Source organism: Antechinus flavipes, chromosome 4, assembly GCF_016432865.1.
Source record: "Antechinus flavipes isolate AdamAnt ecotype Samford, QLD, Australia chromosome 4, AdamAnt_v2, whole genome shotgun sequence".
NCBI classification, from domain to species: Eukaryota; Metazoa; Chordata; class Mammalia; order Dasyuromorphia; family Dasyuridae; genus Antechinus; species Antechinus flavipes.
The window spans coordinates 36,798,132-36,813,759 of NC_067401.1; the positions used below are offsets into that span (position 1 = coordinate 36,798,132).

At 37.0% G+C, this 15,628-nt stretch overlaps 1 protein-coding gene across 1 annotated transcript; it reads left to right on the forward strand.

Annotated features, from left to right (window-relative positions):
* Nucleotides 1-405: 405 nt before the first annotated feature.
* Nucleotides 406-9,793, forward strand: SLFN11 (schlafen family member 11). Its single transcript, XM_051992435.1, has 4 exons — nucleotides 406-1,520; nucleotides 3,260-3,388; nucleotides 5,359-6,076; nucleotides 6,853-9,793. The coding sequence occupies exons 1-4, from the start codon at nucleotides 455-457 to the stop codon at nucleotides 7,637-7,639; spliced, it is 2,700 nt and encodes an 899-aa protein (XP_051848395.1). The 5' UTR covers nucleotides 406-454; the 3' UTR covers nucleotides 7,640-9,793.
* Nucleotides 9,794-15,628: the final 5,835 nt, after the last annotated feature.

Below are 15,628 nucleotides of genomic sequence, written 5' to 3' on the forward strand. Positions count from 1 at the left end.
CCATTCATAGGGACATAGCTAAACAGGCTGTGGCATATGATTCTGATAGAATATTATTATGACAAGCAGGATGGTTTCAGAAAAACCTGAAAAGGCTTATATGAATTGATACAAAGTATAGTGAGCAGCACAAGAAGAATATTGTCTATAATAACAGCAATATTATATGATAAATTATGACTACTTAAGTATTCTCAGTAATACAGTGATGCAAGATAATCCCAAAAGACTCATGATGAAGCATGTTATTCATTTTCAAAAAAAGAACTGATATTTTCTGAACATAGACTAAATCATGTTCTTCCTTTCTTCCTCCTCCCCCCACCCCTTCCTTTTTTTCTTCCTTTCTTTCTTTAGTGCTCTAGGTCAGATAAGCATTGTATTCACTATGTAATCTTTATGCTTGCTATTCAACAGGTGACCACAGTTTGGCTATTTCTACTAAAGAAAGAAGATGAATATACTTGATCATTTGAGTGTGGAACCATCATCTGCAGACCTGGTTATTAATATAGGAAAAGTCACCCTTGGTGAAAAAAACAGGGAAAAGTTGGCAGCATCTCAGAGGGAGCAAGAAAGAAATAAAATCGCCATAGCTGCATGTTCTTTGTTGAACTCTGGAGGAGGAGTGATCTGCATGGAAATGGCTGACAAATACTACTTTTCACAAAACATGGAGATGGGACAGGATTTAGAAGAGTGCCTAGGGAACTTTGTTGATCCTTTCCCTTTTCAAAATTATTTTTCAACGCTGTCACAAGGGGAATATTATTTCATTTTTGTTAAATCTTGGGGCAATAGAGATTCTCCTGAGCATAGCTCTACCATACTCCGTATTTGCAGTCAGAATGTGAATCTGTATGAAAGAAGTGGCACTAGGACTTTAAAGATGAGTCCAAGCACAGTTTCCAACTTTTTGAAAAATAAAAAAAGAGAGAGAGATATGAAAAGAACAGAAAATTCACCCCCTAAGAAAGTATTAAAAGCTGTGAATCTTGACCTTGAGGAGAATAATCCTATTCTTCTAGTGTTCCAAAAAGACTCCCTTGAGAGAGAGGAAGTGTTACCATTTTCTGAATCGATGTTTGTAGAGTTTAAACAGTTTTCAACCAAAAACATGACCAAATATATAAAAGAAATAATATCAAAATATATTCCAGCATTTGCCAATACAGAAGGAGGCTACCTCTTTATTGGTGTGGAGGATAATACCTGGAAAGTTAAGGGAGGCTGCAAAGAAATTGTAAAACCTGACGTCTTGAGAAAAGTAATAGAAAAAAAGATAGATAACTTGCCTGTTGAACATTTCTGCAGCCATAGGCATCCAATAAAATATAAGATCAAATTTCTGGAAGTGTATGACCAGGGAGAACTCTATGGTTATGTCCCTGTAGTTAGAGTAGAACCATTTTGTTGTGTAGTATTCTCAGAAGAGCCCGTTTCATGGTCTGTGAAAGATAGGCATATAAACAGATTATCAACTAAGGAATGGATGGACATGATGTTGGGTGCTGACTCAGGTAAGAAAAAAGAAAAGGAAGAGTTCCTTCCTCTTGTTCATTGTCTTTTCAATGGTTCTCCACTTTTTTTTTTTCAATTTTTTGTACTTGGGCTATGAGCAGTAATAGTAAAATTAATAATAACGGATATTTACATATCACTTCAAAATTTACAAGCATTTTACAAATATCATCTCATTTGGGTCTTAAAATAACCCTGTGAAGTAGATGCTGCTATTATCTTCAATTTACAGGAAACTGAGGCTGAGAATGTTGAGTGCTAAGTAAATGTTAGAGGCAGGATTTAAACTTTTGTTTCTTACTCCAGAACTGCCCTGCCAAACAGCTGCCTCAGTGGTTATTTACAAATACCCACCATGAGAGTTTGCAGTGTGAGGACTGTAGCTTGTACTCTATTCTTTTAGATTCAACAACAACCTTGAATTTTGGTGGAGAAGTACTGCCAGTTCTTTTATAAATTCTTCCTGAAGTGAAGATTCTCCCTGGGAGTCAAGTTTCTGAAATTAGATGTGATATCTTTGTTCATACCCATAAGGTCATTATAAACAAGAAGACTGTGGTCAGAGCATTGGCAATCCTTTCTTTCTGGTTTCTGATATTTAAATTTTTTTTTTAATTGTGGCAATGGTGTTAAGTATGGCCTAGGGTCATATAGCTAGTAAGTATCTGAGATCACATTTGAACTCAGGTCCCCTTGATGGTAGATTCAGTGCTCTTGCCACTGTGGCACCTGATCTGCCTCTTTGACATCTGGATTTTAATTAATTTAATTATGTATTTAAATATTATAAACTATAAAAGAATTATATAAAGTATTATATAAAATATAAAAAATTTAATATAAGTATTATAAAGAATAAAATAGCTTCCTTTATTAGGTAAATAATTGATATGAGGCAAGCTTAAAAATCTCAGGATAGTGACTGAAATTTTAAGATCAAAATACACATGGTCCAGATAAAATTCCATTTCTCAGTTAAGATATGCAGAAGTCCTATGAGAAGAGTCCAGTTGTAGCAAGCTATTTATTAGAAAACTGTCCCGTTAGAGCCAAAAAAGATGGTAAGAAGATAAATAAAGGTCTATCCTATTAGCTGCTTTAGTGATTACGTAACAGTTTTTAAGGTTTGCCCTTTACATATATTTTCTCATCCGACCTTCACAACCATCCTTGAAAGTAGGTATTACTATTATCCCTATTTTACATATGACAAAACCGAATCTGAAAGGTGTTAACTGACTTGTTCAAGAGCACAGTAATTGAAACAGAACTTGAACTCAGATTTTCATCTTCAAGTTCAGAAGTCTATCCATTGTACTACCTATCAGCCAAACATAGATTTATTCATTTAGAAAGAATGTTTCTGGTTGGTCCACAGAGGAAAGAAAAACCACATTGATTCAAACCATTGTCCTTCCATGTAATTTGCCAGTCAGTCAGTCAGTAAACAGACATTTCTTAAATACTTACCATGTTCCAGGAATTGTGCTAAATTTTGAGGACATAAAGAAGATAGTTCGCACTCTTGAGGAATTCAGGGTCTGATGGGGGAGATAACATGCAAACCATTATGTACAAATCCAGAATATACAGGATTGTTTTGAGACCATCCTCTAGCATAAGGGCGTCCTTCTGGGATAAAGTAGTCTTTCTGACCTGATAATCTATTATTTATTGAGGAAGAAACAAGAGAAAGCTAATGGTTATTTCTTTTCTTTTCTTTTCTTTTCTTTTTAAGATCTCTCACTTCTAAGTGAAAACTTTAATTCTCAATTGAGCTTGAACAATTGCCCTCCACTCAATAGACCAGTTTATTGCAAGAAGAACTTGAAACACAAAAAGGCACTTCAGGAACGTTTGTTCCCAGGTAATGGATCCAAGCTTAAGACCTCAAATTCTCCTTCTGGAGTGGATCAAAATTTCAGTACATTTGAAGTCAAGTGGTTTTGAAATGAACTTTTTTGACTCCTATCATAAGAAATGTGTTTTATAGCTATATAAAACACGGCTGATCACCCAAAACAGGGGAGCATACCAACCAAATTAATGAATTAGGGTTCACTTGACAATGTTCTTATGAGACATAATTATTATAAATTATTATAAAAGAAATTTGCTATCACTCCATAAGTCTTACTGGCCAGTCTCTGTTAAATTGCAAAATTAATTTGTGGAAATTCAAAAATTTTTTAAACTAGTGGACACTTTTTTCCTAGACCAAAGAATCTTAATCTGGGACCCACAGACCCCAAAAGAGTCAGTAGATAGGTTTTAGGAAATTTATGAATCTGAATGGCAGATTACATCTTTATTTCAATATAATGTTATTGATTTCCTTTGTAATCCTATCTGTTTTATTTTCTGCTTTTAATAATAATAATTAATAGGTAATATTTGGTGCCAAACACTTTACAATTATCATCTCATTTGATCCTTTGAAAATAACTCTTTGAGGTTGGTTTCATCTCCATTTTACACATGAGGAAACTGAGACACACAGGGTCAAGTGATTTGCCCAGGGTCACACAGTTCATAAGCATCTCAGGTCACATTTAAACTCAGGAAGATGTGTTCCTAACTCCAGGCCCAATGCTCTATGTACTATGGCGCTATCTAGCTAAGTTTGGAGAGACTTATTAACCAGGTCCTGAATTTTTTAAAAATAGTACAAGTTGAATCTATTAGTGTATGGAAAAATTGTATTATTTTTGTATGAAAGAATATACTCATGCTTGTGAAAACATGGATGTCTTCAAAGTATCATTTGAGTGTGATTTCAGAAAAATGCTGAAGAACTATTGTTCTTGATAACAATAACAGTAATGATGGTAACTAGTTTTTATATATCATTTTAAGATTTTCAAAGCATTTTACAAATGTTATTTCATTTTTACAACAACTTGTAAGTGCTGTTATTATCCTCATTTTACATATATGGAAACTGAGGCTGACAGAAGTCTCTAAAGACAACAAGGTAGTGCAGGAACCAGCATTCTAGATCAGAAATTAGGAAGACCTGAGTTCAAATCTGGCCTCAGATATTCCCAAATTGTGTGATCCTAGGCAAGTCACTTAACCTCTGTCTCCTTCATTTACTTCATCCTATAAAATAGGGATAATAATAACACCTACCTCCTAGGGTAGACCAAAAGAGATACCATTTGTAAAGTGCTCAGCATAGTGTCTTCCACATGGTGGGCATTTCATAAATGCTTATCTCCTTCTTTTCTTCTTCCTACCATCCCACTATTTTATGAATGAAGAAACTGAGACCCAGAAGGGATAGATGGTTTTCCCATCACCATTGGCCAAGTTGGGACTCAAGCTTAAGTCCTCTAATTCCAGCTCTGGGGTTCTTCCCATTGCATGGTCCTATCTCAATATTGGACTTAAGACATTGCCCCAAAGTGGAATGGGCCAGTACAGATGATAGAGGGCCACTGAGTACTCTCCCCACTTTATTCTCCAATTACTAGAGTTCCAGCAACGCCAAGAGTGATACAGTCACAAGAATGTTGTATTAGGAATTGTAGGTTCAAATACTGGCTCTTCTTATTTCTTGGGTGATCTTGTGCAAATTTCTCAATTTCCCTGGGCCTCAGTTCCTCTTCCCTAAAATGAAGGGGAAGTTGGATAAAATGGCCTCAATGGTACCTTCCAACTATCTAGATATACCCTTAGCTAAAGAGCAATGGGAAGGAAGGGTGATACTACTCATACAGTTCATGACACTGTATACACTGAGGAAAGAGGTACTGGCGAGAGATTCAAATATTGATATTTTTCTTGAAACACACTGGTGGTTCTCTAACTTACTCTCATTTTTTCTATGCCTAGTATCACCAGGAGAGATAAAATACAATCCAGATTCCCTCTGCCAGGAACTGTTTTCAGAACATGAAGGACTGGAAGAGTTAATGAAAGAACAAATGTGCAAGGAAAAGTGTTCCCAAGGAGTACTGATATTTTCTAGAAGCTGGGCGGTTGATATTGGCTTACAGAAGAATCAGAAGGTCCTTTGTGATGCTCTTCTAATAGCTGCTAACAGTTTCCCAGTGCTGTATACAGTCCTCAGGGAACCATTTCTTTATGGAGAAGATTATTCCAGTCGTACTGCTTTTACACTAAAGCAGAAGTTGGTGAACACTGGTGGTTACACTGAAAGAGTATGTATTATTCCCAAGGTTCTGGTCCTGAACTCTGGAAGGGATGCTGAGATTCCAGGTCAGCCCATTCTTTACCCTTCATTGTACAAAGTGACTAAGCAGGAAATTACAAACCTGTTGCAGTCGCTGGTGATTGTCTTGCTCAGCTTCAGGTCCTTTTTAAGTGACCTGGTTGGCCATGAGGTTCTAAACTTACTCACAATTGAACAGTATAATGTGGTTTCAAAGAACCTTCACAAGAGTCCAATATTGTTTGTCCACGGCTTTCCTGGAACAGGGAAGACAGTTATCGCCATGAAGATGATAGAGAAAATAAAAAATGAGTTCAGCTGTGAGAAAGAAGAGATCCTCTATATCTGTGAAAATCAACCCCTGATGAATTTCATGAGGTGAGTTTGTGTCCTATGGTTTGTCTCTTTTTTTAAAAAAAATGCACCTCAGGCAGTGATTGGGGTCATTCAGAGCCTGATTCTCTAATTTCAAATTGCCCACACTCTGTTTCTCTTCCTCTTCTCCTCCTGTTGTCTGTTTTTTGGGTGTGTTGCAACTCCCCCATGGAGAAGTAAAGGAAAGAGAAAAGAGATGAATTAAAACTATACCACTGTGACAGTGTCAGGAAATTCAAGGTGTCGGACACCCCACTCGTGCAGTTCTGATACCCACATCAGTTCCTTTCCTCCACTGGCACAGATGGAGAATTGTTAGAAAATAGCCGGTCAGGATAGGCGGTGTATGCTGTCCTAAGGACATCATGGCCATAGTGAGTCAGGGGCTCCATAGTCACAGAGGGGTTGGCAAAGTATAAGCGTGGAAGTGGGGGAGAAGGAATGCTTATGAATGGGATGGAAGAAAGGAGCTGGCAACTGAATTGTATCTTTTTGGGGAGGGGAGAGTACAATTGGGGTTAAGTGACAGCAAGTAAGTGTCTAAGGTCAGATTTGAACTCAGATTCTCCTGACTCTAGAGCCGGCGCTCCATCCACTGTGCCACCTAGCAGACTGACTTGCACATTAAAGGAAGGATTTCAGTAGATAGACATCAGGGAATTTGTGTCAGCTGTGTGAAACAAAGCAACTAAAGGAGAGAAATTGAAGAAAGGTAGTTTCTGGCCGAGAGCTGATTTTGCTTTCTGTTCCACTATCCCGTGGCTTTTTATTTTCTACAGAAAGAAAGATAACTGTAATGCTGTGACTCGAAAACGTTTCATGTTATCAACCTTCAAGGAAGTTAAGCACATTATCATTGATGAAGCTCAGAATTTCCGAGAGGAAGATGGCCCCTGGTATGACAAGGCCTGGGAGATCACTCAGAAAAATGGGGTTTCCCAGGGGATACTCTGGATCTTCTTGGATTATTATCAGACTAGTCATGTAGATAATAGTGGCCTTCCACATTGTCAGTACCCTCAAGAATGGCTTACCAATTTTGTCCGCAATGCAGATCCTATAGTAGACTTTATTAAACAAAATATGGAAATGATCAAAACACATCTTCCAATTAACATCCCCTCAACATCTTTGAGGATGCTGGATAAAGCTTGTTGGTCTTCAGGGGTTCCAGGTGTCTGTGAAATTAGGAAGAACTTAACAAGGCAGCAGATTGTGACCCATGTAGCAGAAGAATGCAAAAAACTGTTCCAAATGGGTTATTCTCCCAAAAATATCGCTATTCTGGTCAGCACATTGAAGGACATAGAAGATTATAAAAAACTATTAGATCAAGCCACTAAGAAAATCAGGGGACTCAAGATCAGCTTTAATTCCCAGGAAAGCAATTGTATCGTCCTTGACAGTATTAGGCGCTTTTCAGGGCTGGAAAGGAATATCGTGTTTGGGCTCAATCCTCAAACAGAAGTTTCGGATGTTTCGTACAATCTTTTGGTCTGTTTGGCATCGAGAGCACTCACATACCTCTATATCCTATATGAGGGGGATGGAATGGTGAAATTTTGAATTCTTCAGTAAGAAGTCCAAATGGAGTCAGCCCCTCCATCATTCCATCATAAACAGGAACATACAAACAGCAAGCTTGAGTAAAAGAAAAGGAAGTAAAATAAAGAATATTCATAAGAAAATCACTTCTCTGCTGGGATAGAAAGTCAATTAGCCAATAAACATTTATTAAATGCCTATTATATACCAAGGAGAGAAGATGGGATTTTTTGCTATTGAAAAATAAAATAAAACATAATTTTGAAAAAAAAACGAATCAAGGCCAATTTTTTATTTCAGTGTAAATGGTGTCCTCAAAAGTCATCACAGGATAAATCAAAACCAAGAGGCAATGATAGATATAGTTCATTTAGAATAACTACCAAAAAATTTAATGGAACTATCAAGACATGCTTGGAACTTTCAGAAATACAAGTGCAAAATGTGAATGTTGAAAACTATCATTGTCAGTATTTGGAAAAAACAAAACACACTATTTCAAAAAACACTATTTCAAGCAATAAAGAAGAAAGAAAAGAAGTACAAGTGCAAAACACTATGCAGAAATAAAGAAAAATGTTCCCTCTTGGCCACTCTCTCCCAGGATCTCCTTCCTCCTGCCAATCCCTGGAACCTGTCCATGATAAATGTATGAAACTCCACCCCATTTGTATCCTCTCTACCGCAGCTTTTCTCCTGTATCTGCTTTCACTAGATCCAGTTACTACTCTTGCTTAGATCAGAGATCATATTTAGATTATCCTTGTTTTCGATGATTACAAAATCCTCATCTCCAAGAAGAATGGGAACCACTGAATGAAAACTTATGAATTAAAGGAGTTTACTGGATATTGACCATATTTCCATGAGCGATACCACCATATCCCAGAGTGGTGTTTTTTTTCTTCTTCTTTTCTCCTTAGATGAAGAAATCAAACTATAGTTTTAGTCATTGGCTCTTTCTTAGAGCTCTCCAGGAACAGTCTTCTATGGTTCTGAATCCAAAATTACTTTGGAAAAAACCAAAAACACTAAAAACCTGACTTCTATTTGTAAAACAAATCAACGGTTTCTAACTTGAGCTCTGACCTCTTGAATTCCTGAAATTGCATGCTTGAGGTTCCCCAAGAGACCAACTGGGAAGAGGGCAGACTTTCTGGCACATGCTGCAGTGAAGAATTTTTGTTTAAAAGAAAAAAGATATAAAGAGAAGAAATATAAGTTTAGGAAAACTAATCAAAAGAATATAATGTATACAATGTTTCAATTCTAATTGTACATCTGGGAATACACAATTTGTTTAGTTACTCCCCAATCCATGAGCATCTATTTTGTTGCCAATTATTTGCTACCACACACAAAAAAATGCTATTTTGGCAAATAAAAGACTTTTTCTCAGTTACTTACTTAGGGGTATAGGATAAGCAGTAGAATCTCTGAGTTAACACATTTATTTTTAAAAGATTAGTAAGCATTTATTCTCTTTCCTTTCAAACCCACAACCAAAAACAAACAAACGAAAGACAAAGCCAATCTTTGCAGAAAGAAATATAATCAAACAAAACAAATTTAATTTTGGATTGGCAAGATCAAAAATCAAATGTCTCATTTTGCATCTTCAATCACCACCTCTTTGTAAGGAGATGTGTAGTATGCTTTGTCATCAATCTTCTGTAATCATACTTGGTTGTTGTGTTGATTAAACTTCTCAAGTCTTTCAGAGTTTTTTTTCCTTTAAAAAACTGTTACTGCATATATTGTATCTAGGATACACTGCAATATATCTAACATATATAGCACTGCTTGCCATCTAGGGGAGGGGGGGGGAGGGAGGGAGGGGAAAAATCGGAACAGAAGCGAGTGCAAGGGATAATGTTGTAAAAAAAATTACCCTGGCATGGATTCTGTCAATATAAAGTTATTATAAAATAAAATAAATTATAAAAAAAATTAAAAAACTGTTACTGTTTAGATGTTCTTCTGGTTCTACTCATTTCCCTGTTACAGTCATACAAGTCTTCCTACGTTTCTCTGAAACCATGCTTTCTATAATTTCATGTAGTGCAATAGTATTCCATTTATATACACACTTATGAACTCACTTACTTTCCATTTCTTTGCCTTTAAAAAGAGAACTGCTAAAAATAAAATAAAAATAAAAATAACTGATATACATATTTTTGAATATATTCCTTTTTCTTTAATATTTTGGTATATCTCTAGTAGTATTATCCCTAGGTCAAAAGATATGGACAATTTGCATATAGGTATCATTTTGGAGTCAGTTTTAAATTGCTTTCCAGTTTCAAAAAATCTGAAAAGTCTTCATTGCTCCTTTAATTTGTTTATGAGTTAACTTTTTGTCTCTAAGTCATGTATACACTTGATGCTTTTATTGGTACATTTTAACAGTACATGGTACTGTTGAGGTTCAGAAGGGACCCCAAAAAGTTGGAAGTCACAGACCAGTGTTTCAAGGTGTCTCAAAAGAATTTGCAGGCTTGAACCCATCTCCAAGTAAAGGGGCAAAGTTTATTGTGATCGTAATGCCAATTAAAGCGGGCTAAATTCCAAAAGAATTTAACAAAGAACCAGGAGCAAGAAGATAATTTTATAGGAAAAAGACAGAGAGATGAGGTGCTTCATGTCACTGATAAGCTCATTATATGCCCTAGAGGTAGAAGTGAAGAGTGGTCTCAGGAATTTGGTTATCACTGACCAACAGATTATGTCTCTGACTGTCAATGTTTGTAGTACTATTCTAAGGCCAGAAGACTTTAGAATCATTAATAGACTGATTGTCAGAACAATAGCACCCTCTAAGGTCAGAGGATCTCAGGATCTCTATTATATCTTCCCTAAAATCTAAGGAAGAAATATTATTATATTCCTAGGCTACAAGACTTTTACAATCATTGATGGACAGATTGTTAGAACAAGAGCACTCTAAGGTTGAGGAGGGGGGGAACCTCAGGATCACTCATTCTAAAGCCAGAAGACTTTAGAATCATTGACAGATTGTTAGAACAGAAACACTCTATTTTCCCAGTTTTCCCAACAGTTTTTTTTGGTTGTTGTTGGATAGTCAGACAACATTGACTCCTAAACATAAAAGATTTACTAAATTAGAAAGTAAAAGCAAGAATAGCCATATCACTCAATATATAACAAGAGCAAGAATAATCAAAATATAATAATCTATTCAGAACTCTGGGTTACATTCTCCCATTGATGTATCTCAAAGGTCCATGGGGAGTTACATGAGTAGGAAAATGCTTGGGAATACTCATGATGATGGCCAGGATGCCAGTGATCTGTTTTAGGAAACAGTCTGTATCAAATGTCACCCAATCCCTTTTTTGAGTCTCTCTTATTCCCTCTTGGATGATTTTAAGCCTCTGAAGCACTGTTAAATTCTTTTAGTAAAGAAGCACCATTACATTACAATAACATACCTTTTCTATTCCTTTGAAGAGCTGAAATGTCCATGATAGGTACTGACTGTAATACTTTACAAATATATAACAAAATATTTTCAGGAACTCGTTTTTAAGTAGTAGCAAAACATTGAGAAAAAAGTAGGTGAATGTCTGAACAAATTGTGACACATGAATTAAATGGGATGTTACTATAAGAAACATGTATTTTGAAAAATTTACCTGTGTGACCCTCCTTGGGGATGCATGATGAAGGGATTCTTCACCCCCCCACACACACATATTTCTATTTCACAGCAGATAAAAAAATTTTCTCTGGCTGCTTCCAGTCTATCATGAGGACATCACAGATATACTCAAGGGACAACCGTCTCTGTCCACCAGGCCGCTCATTCCTGTTTGCCTCAAAGTCAAAGGTCAGTTCAAAGAACTCAACAGGGTCAGTGGGGAATGGATGCCTTTCCCTTCTTCCCCCTTTCCCAAGTTCAGCCCTAAAAGCACATGGTCTTCTCTAAGAAATCCTGTGTCTGGGATGGGTCATGCTCCCGTGTGTCTCCTTTCTTTTGGCAAGGATATTGTAGTGAATCAAAGGAAGCTGGCATTTCCCCCTCACATCAAACTATATGAACTGTGGGGTATTGGTTACTGGAATTAGTGGCTGCAGAAATAATGGCAGAGGAGAACCAGCTGACAGGGAAGAAGTCTCCTGAAGAGAGAACCATTGAAATCAGGAGTCTACTTGGCATTGATAAGGCTGTACTCAGTGGAGTTGAGAGGTAAAATAGCTATGAGTAGCCCTGTTGCACCTATACCAAGATGCTTACTATTATCTTCTCAATTGATAATTATCTTGTAAATATCCTCCTTCTCTTCCCTCCCTCTTTCCTTTCTTCCCTCCCTCCCTCCTTTCCTTCCTTCCTTCCTTCCTCTCTTCTTCCTCCCTCTCTTCCTCCTCCTCCTCCTCCTCTTCCTCTTCCTCCTCCTCTTCTTCCTCTTCCTCCTCCTTCTCTTCCTCCTCCTCTTCCTCCTTCTCCTTCTCTTCTTCCTTCTCCTCCTCCTCCTCCTCCTTCTCCTCCTCCTCCACTTCCTTCTCCTCCTTCTCCTCCTCCTCTTCCTCCTCTTTCTTCTTCTTCTTCTCCTTCTCCTTCTTCTTCTTCTCCTTCTCCTTCTTTTTCTCCTCCTCCTCCTCCTCCTCCTTCTTCTCTTTACTTTCTGTGTGGTAATAAAATCACTTTTTCTTACCATACCTGAGTTATGTATGTTTGTACTCTGGGTAACTTTTACTTCCTCCTATTTCTCCCTATCCCAACCTCCCTACTTAGCTACTGGTAAGAACCCCTTAGACCATAGAAAAAACAGATTTATTTTTAAAACGAGATAGAAATAGGATGGAGCACTAGGGATCCTAGTTTCCCTGCTGAGGAGATAGATAACTCCAAAGGAATGAATTCAGAAAAAAAATAAACTAAAAAGGAAGATAACAGGACAAAATTAGTAAATTCACCTATCCCTCTAAGCTCAGTCTAGAGGTAAGGCCCCTAGAAGAAAGATTAGTTACTTCTGTTTTCCCTCAGGTTTTTAGAAGTACTACTGAGGAATAATGGGGTATTTCTAATGTCTTGTCCTTGAACCTCCATTATGGTATATTTTACCAATTATAGTCAGTATGTCCTTTATGTCTTTCGTACCCTCCAAAGATGAGTTCCCCGGCTATTGTTATTGCTCATCCTTTGTTCTTGAAGAGGATCAAGGATATATTTGAGCAATTAACATTAATTAGCTTTTACAGAGCTATATTTACTGAAAAGTTATAGCAAGAACTGAAGTTACGAAGTATTTTCCCCCTAAACCTGGGAATCTCCATTCTCTCTTTGACCCTGAGAACAGGCTGCACCTTAAAGCAATTCCTACAAAGAGATTGCCCAGCAAAGTTTGAATTTGCTTAAGCAATGGATGAGTCATCTCGGTCTCTTGGCTGCCCTTTGCCTCTGCTATGCTGGGCCTAGCAGGTCTCTAGGGCCTTCCCTCCTCACAAGATTGGCTCTCTATAAAATCTGAAATGGATCTCATGCATAAGGCATCCTGAAGTTAATTCTTTTGATCTTTAGAAGATCATAAAGTCAGTGTCCATACAGGACTAGAATGAAGAACCACCAACAACAAAAATTGTATCTACTCGCTGTCCCAACCCTCTTCACCAGGGAGAAGAAAGAGAAAGACTTTGGAAGCTATAAACTTGTAAGGGAAGCTAGATTTCCAATCTGTCCCTGAATTTGTTCTTGCCATCCTAAAAACTTTGGGAAATTTTTCTTTGAGTGAGACTGGCCCTATCTTAGTTTGATTTGAGATCTCCTTTTGCTCCCAGCAAAGAGCTCTTTTACTTTTATATATTTCTTGGTATATCCCAATCTGATCTGTAGAATTTCTCCAATTTCTATTGGCTGCTTTGCTTGAATAAATGAGTTTACTTGGTACTCACTTCTGTAATAGTCTTTGTGTAACTAGAATATAATATGTAGTATAAGTTTTGGGTGAGCCTTGCCTTTAAACTAGGAATAACCACCAGGGAAGCAGCTTTTGTTCTGATTCAAAGTTGAATCCTAAAACAAGCAGTATTTGGGGTGAGGAATGGGATGCAAATGTAATTCTAGTCCTTTACTGGAAACTGGAGACAAGAACATCTAGCCACAAGATACTCCTGGGGCTACTTGCCTGATGTATAAGCTCAACTCCATGTTGTCCTTCTTTCCTCCCAGGTAGGCCAAATTTGAGATTCACACCATCTGCAAGCTGCATTTAAGACAACCTATGTCGACATGCATGTTTTATATGGGTCCATTCATTTATATCCATTCATTATACACACACACACACACACACACACACACACACACACATACACACACACATATATATATATAAAACAGCCCATTAAAAAAAAGCAGGAGAGGGAAACATTGCAACAAAAGAATTGCAATATGAGAAACAAAGATTGGTTTTGGAGAAACTTCAGTCCTAAGACCGTGCTGCCTTGATTGGTGGCTGCTTGCTTAACTGCAATTACTATTTCAAGGAAAGCCCCAACCATTTCTTCACTGTCTCCCCACGGCCATCTCCTCCTACTCTTGTCATAGAACCTTTATCAACTCTGCTATTGTTCCTGAATGGAGTTTGTCAATCTATACTACCATATCCCCACTAACTATCCCTGCAGTTTTCTAGGCCAAAGTGCTAGTCCCCAGCAAATATTCCTCTTTCTCTATGGCCAATCTTCTTGAAGGCAAGTAGGGATTGTAACTGATTTCATTTGAATCTCCAGAATTTAGTATGATCTTTGGCACATGACAACTTTTTAACCATTGCATGCATTCTCTCTCTCTCTCTCTCTGTCTCTGTCTCTCTCTCTCTCTCTCTCTCTTTCAATTCATTGATATTTTACTTTTCCAAATACTTTCCACGTAAAGATAGTTTTCAATACTCATATGTTTTATTACCAAAACATATGCATGAATAATTTTTCAACATTCACCCTTGCAAAACCTTGTGTTCCAAATTTTACTCTCTCTTCCCCTAGATGGCAAGTAATCCAATATATGTTAAATATGTGCACTTTTTCTATACATATTTCCACAATTACCATGCTGCACAAGAAAAATAAGATAATAAAGAAAAAAATGAGAAAGAAAACAAAATGCAAGCAAACAACAACAAAAAAAGTGAAAATACTATTTTGTGATCTACATTCAGTCCCCACAGTCCTGGATGCAGATGGCTCTCTCTCCATCACAAGGCCATCAAAACTGTTGAATCATCTCACTGTTGAAGAGAGCCACATCCATCAGAATTGATCATTGTATAGTTTTGTTGGTGCCATGTACAATGATCTCCTGGTTCGGCTCATTTCATTTAGCATCAGTTCCTGTCAGTCTCTCCAGACCTCTCTGAAATCATCCTGCTGATTATTTGTTATAGAACAATAATATTCCATAACATTCATGTACCATAACTTATTCAGCCATTCTCCAACTGATGGACAAGTACTCAGTTTCAATTTTCTTGCTACTACAAAAAGGGATGCCACATTTTTGCACACCCAACACTCATTTTGTAAGATTTTGTGTTCCAAATTTTCCTCCTTCCCTTCCTCACTCCCCCTCCCCAAGACAGCAAGCAATCTGATATAAGTTAAACATATACAATCCCTTCAAAGATATTTCTATACATGTTATACAAGAAAAATCATACCAAAGGGGGAAAAATCATGAGAAAGAAAAAAGTGGAAAATACTATGCTTCAATCTACATGTAGTCTCTCTCTGGATGCAGATGACATTTTCCAACTCAAGTCTGTTGGAATTGTCTTGAATCACTGCATAATCAATGTTTTTTTATTCATTCATTTTAATGAATTCAAAGAAATACTAGAAAACTTACATGAAGTGAAAAAAATAACACAAATAATATACACTGATTATCACTATGTAGATAATACTGTAGCACTACAACAGTACAACATGTGCTTTCAATAGAACACATGGGATAATTTTGTTACTATCTTGTTATATCAATGTAGC

Excerpts from the sequence above, each read along its gene's own strand:
- SLFN11 (XM_051992435.1), top strand. The coding sequence starts at position 455 with ATGAATATACTTGATCATTTGAGTGTGGAACCATCATCTGCAGACCTG. Across the intron at positions 1,521-3,259 it reads GATGTTGGGTGCTGACTCAG|ATCTCTCACTTCTAAGTGAA; the intron begins GTAAGAAAAAAG and ends TTTCTTTTTAAG. Across the intron at positions 6,077-6,852 it reads CCCCTGATGAATTTCATGAG|AAAGAAAGATAACTGTAATG; the intron begins GTGAGTTTGTGT and ends TATTTTCTACAG.